Source organism: Grammomys surdaster, unplaced genomic scaffold (genome assembly GCF_004785775.1).
Source record: "Grammomys surdaster isolate TR1022 unplaced genomic scaffold, NIH_TR_1.0 125277, whole genome shotgun sequence".
Classification (NCBI taxonomy): domain Eukaryota; kingdom Metazoa; phylum Chordata; class Mammalia; order Rodentia; family Muridae; genus Grammomys; species Grammomys surdaster.
In genome coordinates, this window is record NW_021620157.1 from 555,013 (window position 1) to 566,733 (window position 11,721).

General features: G+C 37.8%; 1 protein-coding gene across 1 annotated transcript in view; it reads left to right on the forward strand.

Annotated features, from left to right (window-relative positions):
• The window catches only part of Gmnc (geminin coiled-coil domain containing), a 29,585-nt gene extending 26,931 nt beyond the window's left edge, over window positions 1-2,654 (forward strand). The window contains exon 5 of the mRNA XM_028785580.1: window positions 2,037-2,654. Within this exon, the coding sequence (XP_028641413.1) occupies window positions 2,037-2,654 (618 nt within the window). The remainder of the gene's footprint in view (window positions 1-2,036) is intronic.
• Window positions 2,655-11,721: the final 9,067 nt, after the last annotated feature.

Below are 11,721 nucleotides of genomic sequence, written 5' to 3' on the forward strand. Positions count from 1 at the left end.
GGGCTTCAGCTGAATATGTAAAAGTGGAGGGCCCTGCTGGGCATAGGTGGAAGAAGAGAACCTTGACCTCATGAAGGCTGGATGCCCCAGGGGGTGGGAATTTTGAGGGTGGGGATGTGGGAGTGGGGGGTGTAGATAGAGGTTACATTCACAGAGAAGAAGGAGGAGGGGCGATGGGATTGGGGGTTCCGAGGGGGTGGTGGGGGATGGGGTAAGGGGACAACATAGGAAATGTAAATAAATCATCCAATTAAAAAAAAAGGTAGATGAGAAAAAAAAAAGGAAAAAAAAAGAACTCAAAACCCACCTTCACAGTAACATACTTCCTCCAACAAGGCTATCCCTACTTTAACAATATCCTAATAGTGCCACTCCTTATAGGCCAACCATTCAAATTCGTGAGTCTTGGGGTAATTCCTATTCAAACCAGTACAGGGCCTTGTTGTCTTAATTTGTAAATAAATGGACTAAGATCCCTAATGGGATTCTCTGTAGGGTTCATAAAGACAGTTAAGTAAGTAAAGCATTTTCATGCATCCATGAAGAACTGGGTTTGGATGCTGAAGAGTTCCCATTAAAAGTCTGTAGTAACATCTGCAATCCCAGTAGACTACAGGGAAACTAAGTAGATCCATGTATCCCACTGGCCAGCTAGACTAGAAAGATCTCTGCCTGGAAATATAAGGTGGAGACTGATAGAGAAAGACACCCAACTCAACCTCTGGTCTACACACACACACACACACACACACACACACACACACACACACCCCAGACTCTCTACTGGTGATTAGGGTATGCAAGCATTCTGTCTTTCTTCCCATTTTTCTTGCACTTCAAAGTGAACTACTTTAATTTAAGGATAAATAGCTCACCTGCAAGCTTTTGGGTTTTCTTTTCATTTCACATTTCAGTTTGCATTTCCCTTACTCTCATTACTTTGTCTATCATCAGTTTAATCTTATTTATAGACAAACTATGACATTAATCTAAATTTGATGCTACCACCCTTTCTTTTTTGTTCAAAGAGTCACTAAATTTGATTCCTTTGCAATCTAGTTAGCTTTGACCAAAATACATTTTTACAGTTGCTACTATGAAATCCTAACATAGGTTATCAATCTGTAAAAAGTATTTTATAAAATCATTAACATGTTGTTATTTTTAACTCTGTTGATATCAGGTTTCTAAACAGAATAATGTAGCACATCTCATAGGAGTGTTTTGAAAGTTAATATAATAAAAGTAAGAGATAGCTTACAGTGTTTAAATCAGAGGTTCTGTCAAGATTCAGATGAATGAGATTTAAATCTAGGCTAAGGGTTACTCGGTCACTCTTACGACTGTCTTACTTTATTTATTAATGACTTTAATAGCATCTGTGTTGTGTTGGAATCACCACTCACATCCAGAAAGACCACACCAGGCTAATGCAGTTCCACATGGCAGAGGTTTATTTGGAGGTGGGGGTGGGGGGTGCGGCAGAGACAAAACGGAAAAGAGTAAGAAGAGAAAAAAGGGGCAAAGGTCAGGAAGGGTCTGCATTTTATTTAGGTTCACAGGTAAGAGTGAGAAGTGGACTCTGGGAATGTATGCAATTGCCATGGCAAAGATACATGAGTCCGTGTTATGGGGGGTGTCACTGGGTTTGGAGGCAATCTGCCAAGTTGGCTCCTGATACCAACAATCTGCATGCTATTAAAAACATGTAATCAATGGTTTATAAATGATATTCCTATTTTATTTACTTATAAATAAGTTTAATAAGTGACACCCACTATTGACATCAGCTTTTCCTTCTCTTAGTTGAAACATTACAGATGTCATCTGCTTCCTCCAACTTTTAAAAACTGAGTAAAGAATGTGAATTAAGGTAGCAACTTATTAAGAATATTTATGCAACAAACAGTAGCTAATTGATTATTTGTTTTACTTGTGTGAAAACACACAAGACATTTAGTCCTTCTTTTCCCTAAGCAATTGGGCAAACAGTAAGTATCTAAAGGAAGTATAGTTTTCAAATATTGCTTTTCCAGAAATTGCTGTCATCAGATGAGTTGTCTAAAGTGTTTGGAAAACTCAGAAAAGAGAAGAGGAAACCCAAAGAACACAGACACCTCCCTGCTGAGATTCCCCAGTCCAAAACTGCCAAGAGAAACCTCTCCACGGAGTTTTCTAACTATGGGGAACAATCTGGGCCCCATGTGGATCCCTGGGTTCTTCAAACCCTTGGGCTGAAAGACCTCAACACCATTGATGACACTCTACCAGCTAACTACAGTGCCGCCACCACCTCTCTTCCCAGGACAGTTCCCAGTGCATCCTCCCAGTTTGTACATGATACAGTTGGCTATGCAAATGTCTGCAGAGATCTGCACCTTGACTATGTAGGTCAGAAAACACATGCCTCACATGCCACCTCCATCCACCAGGAAGACTGCTTCAGTTTTCCTCTTTCTAATCCTTCAGTGAGGGTTCAGACTCTTCCTTATCACACTGCAGATGTGTCACCCAACAAGACAGAGGTGGCCTTTTCCACATCTTTGAGTCCTCACTGCAATGTGAAAACTCACTCCTTCCACCAGGGACAAGCCTTTGTACGTCGAGATGAGGAGGGAGGCTGGAAGTTTACCTGGGTCCCCAAGCAGACCTAGTGACTCCCTTCTACCATAGAGTACTGCCAGGACCCCTGCCTACAAAGACCTCTTGCAAATGGACTTGACCACTGAGAACAAAGCAGCTCTCACCTGCCTCTTGCCACTGCCAGTGTTCCCTTAGATTACGCATGTAAACATGTAGGGTATGGTTGTCAATAAACCACACTGGTAGGGATCTGTTCTTCCTTTACTCATATTTTGCCTATTTATATGTTCATACCTGCAGTTGGCTTTCTCTTGTTGTCTGAGGCCTGGAAACACATTCTCTAAATACCTGTCCAGTTTTTTGTTTTTGAGACAAAACTCTCCTTTTCCAATTATGGCTAGTTTAACAACATATCAGTTTTGGTCAAATTGTCTAAACATGGCTTCTATTCCTCCTCTGCTTGTCTTTGTTTCTGAAGACTCCTTTTAGAGTGAGTCTCAATTTTATTTCACATACTTGCTACTGGATGATCACAGATGAGGGTACTGCCCTTTGGAACTACTGAAAACACAGGGTCATTATGAGTAACATTATGTCCATGGAAGATCAAATAATTAAATGTCCCATGGTGATGCTGTCAAAGTGTCTCTTAAACAAAGCTGACCTCACTGATAAGCAATACCAATGGCAAATTATAGCAATATAAAGAACTACATCTACTTTAACATGTCTTGTGGTATATTAATCTCTATGGGTACCTGACATTGTTTCTTTGAGCAGTATGGTACAAACTTTTTGAGGGATTTTAATTAAAAAAAAAAAGGCAAGGTTTCCTAGACTACACAGAGGTGGACAACCATTTCACTGGAACTATATAGTCTTGCTTACCTTTGATGTTGTCTTATCCTTGTTCACCCTTCATTCAGCAATTCCATCAAAATATTTATAGAATACTTAGTATCCATGTTGGACAAGGTGTGGTGATATATGTCCCAAGATCTATACCAATGCACAAGTTAACCTTGAGAAAGCTATTTGATTTGTGCGAAGGTCCAATTTTCCTGATTCTAGAATATAGTCATTCAGCTAGGAAGCCACAAGCATTCTGAGTGGAGTGTGGGTTCCATCAGCTTTAGTCCAAAATGACCTCCCAGACAATTCTTCCTTTTAATTTTGATAAGTGATGCAAATATCATGTAGGATGAACCTTCTATACAATCAAAACAAGAAACATGACTACACCCAATATTTATGTAGCATCACAAATTCTGTTCTCATCATGATAGTCTTTAACATAAGCCAGTTTTGTGCATTAGTGTAGCCTAGTGGAAGAGTCATTTGCATCTACCAGTAAATACATATTAATTTTCAAACTGTGCATAGCTTGAATGCAAATCCTAACATCAAAGATTCATCCCTTCCTAGATTAAAGAAATGCTCCCACATGTTTGTTTCCTTTCACTCTGTTTTTGCCAGAATTAAGCATGTATTGTGGACTCCCACCTGGACTGTTTGCACAGAGTGCATTGCTAGTTTTCTCTCCCTCATCCTTCCCAATCTGTCACTTCACAGAAAGCATGTCTGAAATGTGTACTGTCTGTAATTTTTGGTAAAAAAGATGTTCTTTTGGTTATTACTCTTTGTTCTGTTTTAGTTTGATCATATAAATCAAAGAATCTGTGTTATAATTTTTATTGCTAATCAGTCTTGTTTACTATCATTGAATGTTCTAGTACTCACTGGGGTGTATTCACAATTTATGGAGCAGTAGAACTTTTAAAAGCTTTCTTTTCAAAGGAGTGCCTTTTACATTTTAGTATCTACATCCCTGGTGGACGACATCAGTCTTTTTAGAATAACAAAGTGAACATTAGTACTGAGTAAAAACAAAATTATTTTGAAAGTAGAATAAACAGAATACCAAATTAGCTAAAAGGTATTTATGTTGCATTGTTTAATCACTGTACTGTGTGATGTATGCCATGAAGAAATACTAAAGTTCAGCACAATGCATTGGGCCAAAAAGAACAGCCACATTCATATCACAGCTTTTAAGATCATTTCAAATCAACTTGGTCTCAGCCTGGTGTATAGAAGTTACATCCCATTGATAACTTTTTTAGACTTATAATATGAAAGGTGGTAACAGAGGAATTACCACATATTTTTTACAATTATATTTTGACATTTCTGATATTTATTTGAGTTATATATAGATTATGATTTTGTTGATGTGTAAGAAATTTGAAATATTATTATATGAGTGCATGTTCTGACTTTTATGGATTGATCTTGTCTCTCGAGCAATCCACTTAATATTTTAGAGATAAATGATTTCCACCAATAGATATTGCTCCCTTTGGGTTGTAACCATAATCTTCTTTATTTGCACTAATTTTGTTTCATGTTTATAGCTGGATTAGTATCGTTGGCACTTAGAGTTATTGATTATTTCCTTTTTCAAAGTAAATAAATGAGGTTTTTGAATAATCTGTGGCCTAAAAAATGTTGAATGCATAATGGATACCACTGCCTTGAACCTAACCTCACATGAGTATTTGAACCTAATGTTGATTTTTAATCATATTATATTAATAATATTATATTAACGATCTGAAAATTTTATACAATGTATTTTGATGACCAATTCCTCTAGCTCTTTCCACCCTCTCCACCCTTAACTCCGTACACACCCATCATCTTTGTTTTGAGCTATCTATAAATAAACCTGGTAGGTTTAGTTCTTATAATATATGGCATAGGTATGTTTTTAAGTATGTTTTAAATCTTTATTTTGTTATATGAACACAAGCATTTAGTTTTAATTCTTACAAAGAATATCTACAAATTTCAAGTACAATTTACAATGCTATGATTTATTTTTGATTGGAACTATTTCTAATTGTATAAGTCAACTTTGTAATCTATCTATAACTAATAAATGACAAAATTTATTTTATTGCCCTTTGACTCTTATTTTAGAAATGGTTTCTAGTGGATGGAACAATGTACTAAGAAAGAGATTTTTATACCTATTTCTGCTATAAATTTTACATCATAAAATACATTTTCCTTTCCAAATCAGTTTTTAAAAAGCACAATTATTTACAATGAAAAAATGTTTGAATAGATATGACCTGTGACTGGTTCTAATGAAGATATTAGAATACAACTTATTTTAGAATTAAAGTAGCTGCAAATGAGAAACACAACTTGAATGTGTTTCATCCAAGCAGAGAAATTACTGGCTTTCAAGAAGTGATGTCTTGTTCAAGGTGTGGTCACAGGAATCTTGTTTGGGATCTCAAGAGAGGCTGTGATTGGGAACAGATTCTTAGACGGTGATAAAGACGTGCTTACACAAACAAACTCAAAAGAACACAGGCTGTAATGAGTTCTGTGATTGTAAAAGGTGAGATTCATGTCATAACATACCTTCTGGTCTTCTTCTCACCTGTAATTGCCCCAAATGATGGAAAGAAGGTGGTCTTGGCCAAGAAGAATAATCAACAGATCAGACTAACTACACATGAAAACTGAGCAGTTTCTCCAAGTCTGTGATCTATTCTAAACCACCATTCACTAGGAGAATATTAATATCTAGAGGGAATGCATAGAGATACATTCAGTGTCAGGGTTTTATTTGTTTTTGTGTAGCATCATTTGATTTTGGTTTTGGTCTTGGAGAAAATTATGGCTGAATTTCTCTCTGAATAAAACTTGAATAAAAATATAATATGACAGGTGTATAAACAATTATGATATTTACAGGTAACTAGGTGGAACTAGAAAATACACTGTGTAGTAATACGTTACCCAGAAATACAAATGCTGACTACTCCCTCTCATCAGTTAGTTCTTAGCTCAAAATCCTTAGATGTGAGTATATAACCAAATGCAATATCATCAGGGCAGTAAATATTCTGAGGCTGGGGAGTGCTTGATAGAGGAACAGCAGGATATAAATGACATGAAAAGAAAACTGGATAAACAGACTCCTCCAAACAATATAGGGTACTGCTGTTGTTTTTGGTTGAAGTGAGTCTCTCTTGAAGACACCATGCACTTCAGATACAGAACTCAAAATCCATGCTGGATCTAACCTAAAAGGCTTTTGGAAACTAGCTTTCATTGCAGTGAAGGTATGCCAGCTTCCCAGGGAGAGAAGCAACTGATAGTCCTATCTAGCTGTAACACCTATGAACCCCAATAATGGCCAAGCATATCCCCAAGTGCAACATTATAATGTTATACCTTGGTGGTAACCATCAAGTCTCTTGTTGTACTAAGAATTGCTCAACAGAAGGGGAATCATGCATTTTATTGGAAACTTCCCAACTTTCAAGGGGTAGTGATATCATGGATCTGAATGAAAACCTTCAAGCACTAATTTACTAACCCATAACACATAACAACTCCTAACTAGATTCTAAATACTTATTTTATGGCCACAGATTAATGTACTTCTTATCCTTCATCAAAGAAGCTTCTTTTGTAGCAAAGATTATTATGGAATGTCACCATAGTGTGGACATTACATTGGCAATTACATTACACTTCACAAAACACAAAGAAAAACTAACAATGGGTTGCTTTGAAGCAATAAATACAACTACAACACAACTTCTCCACCTTAGCCTCAAGGAACATCAAGAAAAAAAGGACGGAGAAAAATGACAGGGAAGCTACATGCATTATACTTCAATAATATTATTGCCTAAACAGGACGTGAACAATGACAGACCTGCTTCATAGAAAGAGGTAAATCTCTTGGAGTCCTGTCCCCAGATAAAGAATTACAGAAAGCTTATGGCCATTGAGGAAGAGGGAGACTTAGTCTTTTTCAGGGATGAGCCTCATAATTGCTTATTCAATACCAAATGGTCAGCCCTAAAATTATATACGTACAAACAACACCAAGCAGGCTCAGCTGGTCATATTTACATATCTATGCACTTATATATGTAATAATAATAATTTTTAAAAAAGACATATATTGGAGAGAGGGCAGGGCTTGGGGAGCACACGGAAGAGGTGTGACTGGTAAAGGAAAGGAGAAAAATCATGCAAATATCTATATAAGAAATATTAGGAAACTTAGGTCCAGTTTGTTAGACTTTGGCGTGCAGCTTAGAACAGACAACACCAGACCAAACGGTTCCAAGCGGGGGTGGTTTACTCAGGCCAAAGGGCAAAGGTGGGGTAAGAGAGATAGAGGAAGATGGCGGACAAGGTCAGGGAGTTCTGCCTATTTTATATGGACAGTGACGTAGCCTCTCCCAGGTGAAGGTGAGGTAGCCAGGTGGATTCAGGGAGTGTATGGCGGTTGCCTTGGCAATGATGTAGGATCACCTAGATGTGATGTCACTGGGTTCGGGCGTGATGCCAACACAGTTTTCTGGTCAATTATGAAAACTAATTGAAGCTCAATAAAATGGTTTCCGTGTTATAATATATAATGCTTATTTTATGAAAGCCACGTAAATATATAGCACCATGGCTATGGCAGAATACATCAGGCCTTTGACACAGAGGCTCTGAAAATATACAGCACTCTTAATCCTTTATGTTACTGTTACCACTGGTTCAGATGGAGTTGCAAAATCTCATCAGGCACAACAGAGATCTCATTCAAATCTCACAAATTTAGCATGAGGATGGAATGGTGGCAAAATATCAAGAAGTGACTAACCCTTGAAAATAGTAATGAGCCTCTTACCAAAAAAAAAGGCAGATAATTTAAAAGGAAATTTATTTCCCAAACACGTCTGTTCATATTAAAGCCTGAGGCAGAAATGTACAAATATTTCACATGAAAGCCTGCTGGATGGTGGGCAACTGATCACTAAATGAATAAAGTGTTTGGAGAGCAAGCGAGGGCACTAAAGTGCAAATACCCAGGAACCATTTAAAACGGAGCAGATGTGCTAGCTAGATTGGATGGAATTTGAGGTCTCTGTTTTCAGGAAGAAATCTTGCCCCAAATAAGTAGAGTGGAGAACAATTGAAGACACCTCATATCATCTGGGCCTCTCCATCTACATAACACCTGTCTGCTCACATACATGTAAATATCGATGCATATATGGTACCACACATGCACACATATGGCACAAAAAAGCTTTCAGAAAATAGACTTCATATTCATTGAGGTATTTGTCATTATTTTCTTATGTGTGAAACCATTTCACATCATCCTGGAGAGCTGGTAAGACAGTGGTTGAAGACATATACAACACAGAATTCATATGTTGGTATTCTCCAGGCGCTTTCTGTCCTCTCTTTTTGGAAATGGAGGATTAAATATTCTTTTTCAGGGAAACAATAGGTGTATTTGGCTTTTGCTTTGCCCTTCATCATGATTCCAAGTTGATAATTTGAAATAGAAAGGCATGGATGCCCCACTGGGTTAAGGCCTCAGTACCTCAGCACCCTGTGGAGGGAGTGGTCCCTCAGGATCCTCCTTTCCAGGGAATCTGACAGCCTGAGCCGCTATTTAATGAGGATGCAGGGAGAAGTCAAAACCCCTCCATGCATTCAGGCAAAAGGCCAAAACACACCCTCCATTCATCTCAGCCTCTTGGGATTTGTTACCTTAGAGAGGCTGTAGAATCCCCCTTCTTCCATCCCTGTCGAGTAGGGTGTGGTTCCAGGTGGAATCTGGAAGTGGCACCTGTACAGGTGCTCCCCTGGGCCCAACTGCCTGGTGTGCTGTTTGAATGTCACCACCACAGCCTCCATCGGGAGTTAGAACACCATCTTGCCAAAGACTGCCTTTTCTCTTTTGATGTGGAAGGATCATGACTAGCCCCTCTCGGCTTTCTTACTGTGCTTACTAAACATTTGTATCAACGTTGTAGTCTAAAATAGACTTTTGAAATGGTAGAGGCCGAATCAAATCTGTTGTGAACATCTCAGCAGCAGTGGGGACAAAATGGTCTAGGGTTTTAAACTAGCCCACTGATGAACTCGAGAAGCATTCTCTTTCAGTGCCTTTGTACACAGACAGATTAATATCTGCCGAAATTACAAGGAAATGTTTATGTCAGCAAATCAAAACACAATGTGCTCGAATATCCCTTCCTTTTACAGCTGTGAGAGTGTGAACAAAGAAAGGATTTTGCAGTTAAAACTATGTGGCTCCCGAGCAAAGAGGGCCAGAAAAATGAACAGAAATCAGGGGGTGACAGTGGCAACATGGAGACAGATGGACAGAGGGATACCTCTTCCTTCTTAGAGGTAAAGGAGAGAGAGAGAGGAATCATGTGTGTCTGGAAGGGGGGCTGGGTGAAGAGGGGAGGCTGCAATCGGAATGTTAATTAATTAATTAATTAATAGAAAAAAATGTGGCTTCTCTCACAGTGTCCGTAGGAATAAACTCTCCTTCTCCATTATCAATGTTTTGACCTGAAAGTGGGGATTCTTTTTTAAAAATGATTATGTATACTTTCAGATTCTGTTTTTTATTCCTACCTATCACACACAGGTAAAATGTCCCCCTTTAAACGGTCAAAGGAAAAGCCTTCATGCTTCCTAAAATAGGTCATTTAAAATAAGTAATACATATTTCTGCTTAATTAATTATATATATGTTTATTTCAAAATATTATCTTGTTTCTTAGGTTCTATGGTACCTGGCCCAAAAGTTTTTGAATACAGGAAAATCAGGAAAGTGTTCACTTAAAGCATGGTATCAGGGACATTCAGGGGATGCAAAGTTGTCCTTACAATGAGTACAGGCACAGGTTGAAAGGATAACAGAAGACAGACGAGGCAAGGTGTGAGACCTCTCAGGAATGGGAACCAGCATCGTTGGCTACATCATTTCTTTTAATAAAGAATGATTATGTCCCTAGAATCCAGCAGAAGTTTCTCCATAAATAGAATTTCTATGTATCTTAGAAAGCTAATAATGGGCACGGAATCCACAGGAGTAAGGCAATAGATGTGTTGTTTCTATCATTGCCATCAAGGGACAAACTTCAAGTCAGTTTACAACAGCCTTAAAACAGTAAGTAGTGCGTGTAATACTTACAGGTTTTCTTTCAAAATACTCAGAATGTCTTAAGATTAAATCAAATATCCCTCAAGAAAAAAAAAACAGATAGTTTTCAAACTCCTCATTTTAATGTTTACTACTAATAGTTTAGTATTTCCCTAAAAATATTACACAGGCTGAGCATGTAGCATGAACTCTTAGCATGTGCTGTCATTTGTCTGAGAAGAAAGTATTGTAAACCAGGAACATGTCTACAATATATTGGAAAGCCCACCACTTGGGTTTTAGCCACATAAAGGATTTCTGCAGTTAGTGATGCTATCCTGAAGAAAGCATCCACTGTAACTCTGAAATAATTGTTAAGCTATGTTTGCTGTGTTCTCACCTATTGAAATAATACTTATGGAACATCGGCTATGTAAGAAAATCTCACTTGCTGAATTGGAAGGTGAAGTTAATAAAGTTACTGAAATCAATAGAACTAATACATTTTTACATGTGTTGGTGTTTTGCCTACATGTTTGTTTGTGTAAGGGTGTCCAATTCTCTAATGTTGGTGTTATAGATGGCTGTAAGCTGCCATATGGGTGCTGGGAATTGAACCCAGGTCTCTGAAAGTCTCTTGATTACTGAGTCATCTCTCAAGCATCAGTACTAATACTTTAATTGCTTTACTAAAATTTCCTGGAATTTCAAAGTTACGATTCTATCAATTGATAACTCTCAAGAATTTTGAGATCTAAGAGGCAAATTTTTATAAATAATCTATATCAATTTCTCATTCTAGTTATAATCCAAATTCATTTTATACATTAATTACATTTTATGGAATAACTTAGAGATAAATGGGACTCTTACTAGGCAGTGACTTTCCTGACTAAGTCTGTTCAGGTTTACATGGCAAGTATGAATGTTATAAACCTCTTGCTGTAGCTTTACTCTTTAGATGGTCAGAAAGTCGAAGCTGATCTAGAAATGTAATGCAGTGAGAATTATCTAATGATGTTCTTTTACATTGTCACACAGACTCTTCTGTTTCTCTTCTAATTAAAGATTTAGGCTGTCGCTGCCTGGTCCTTTGGGCTGGGGCAGACACAGAGTTTGTCTGCTCCTGTGGAGATACTGAATCCTGAGCCATC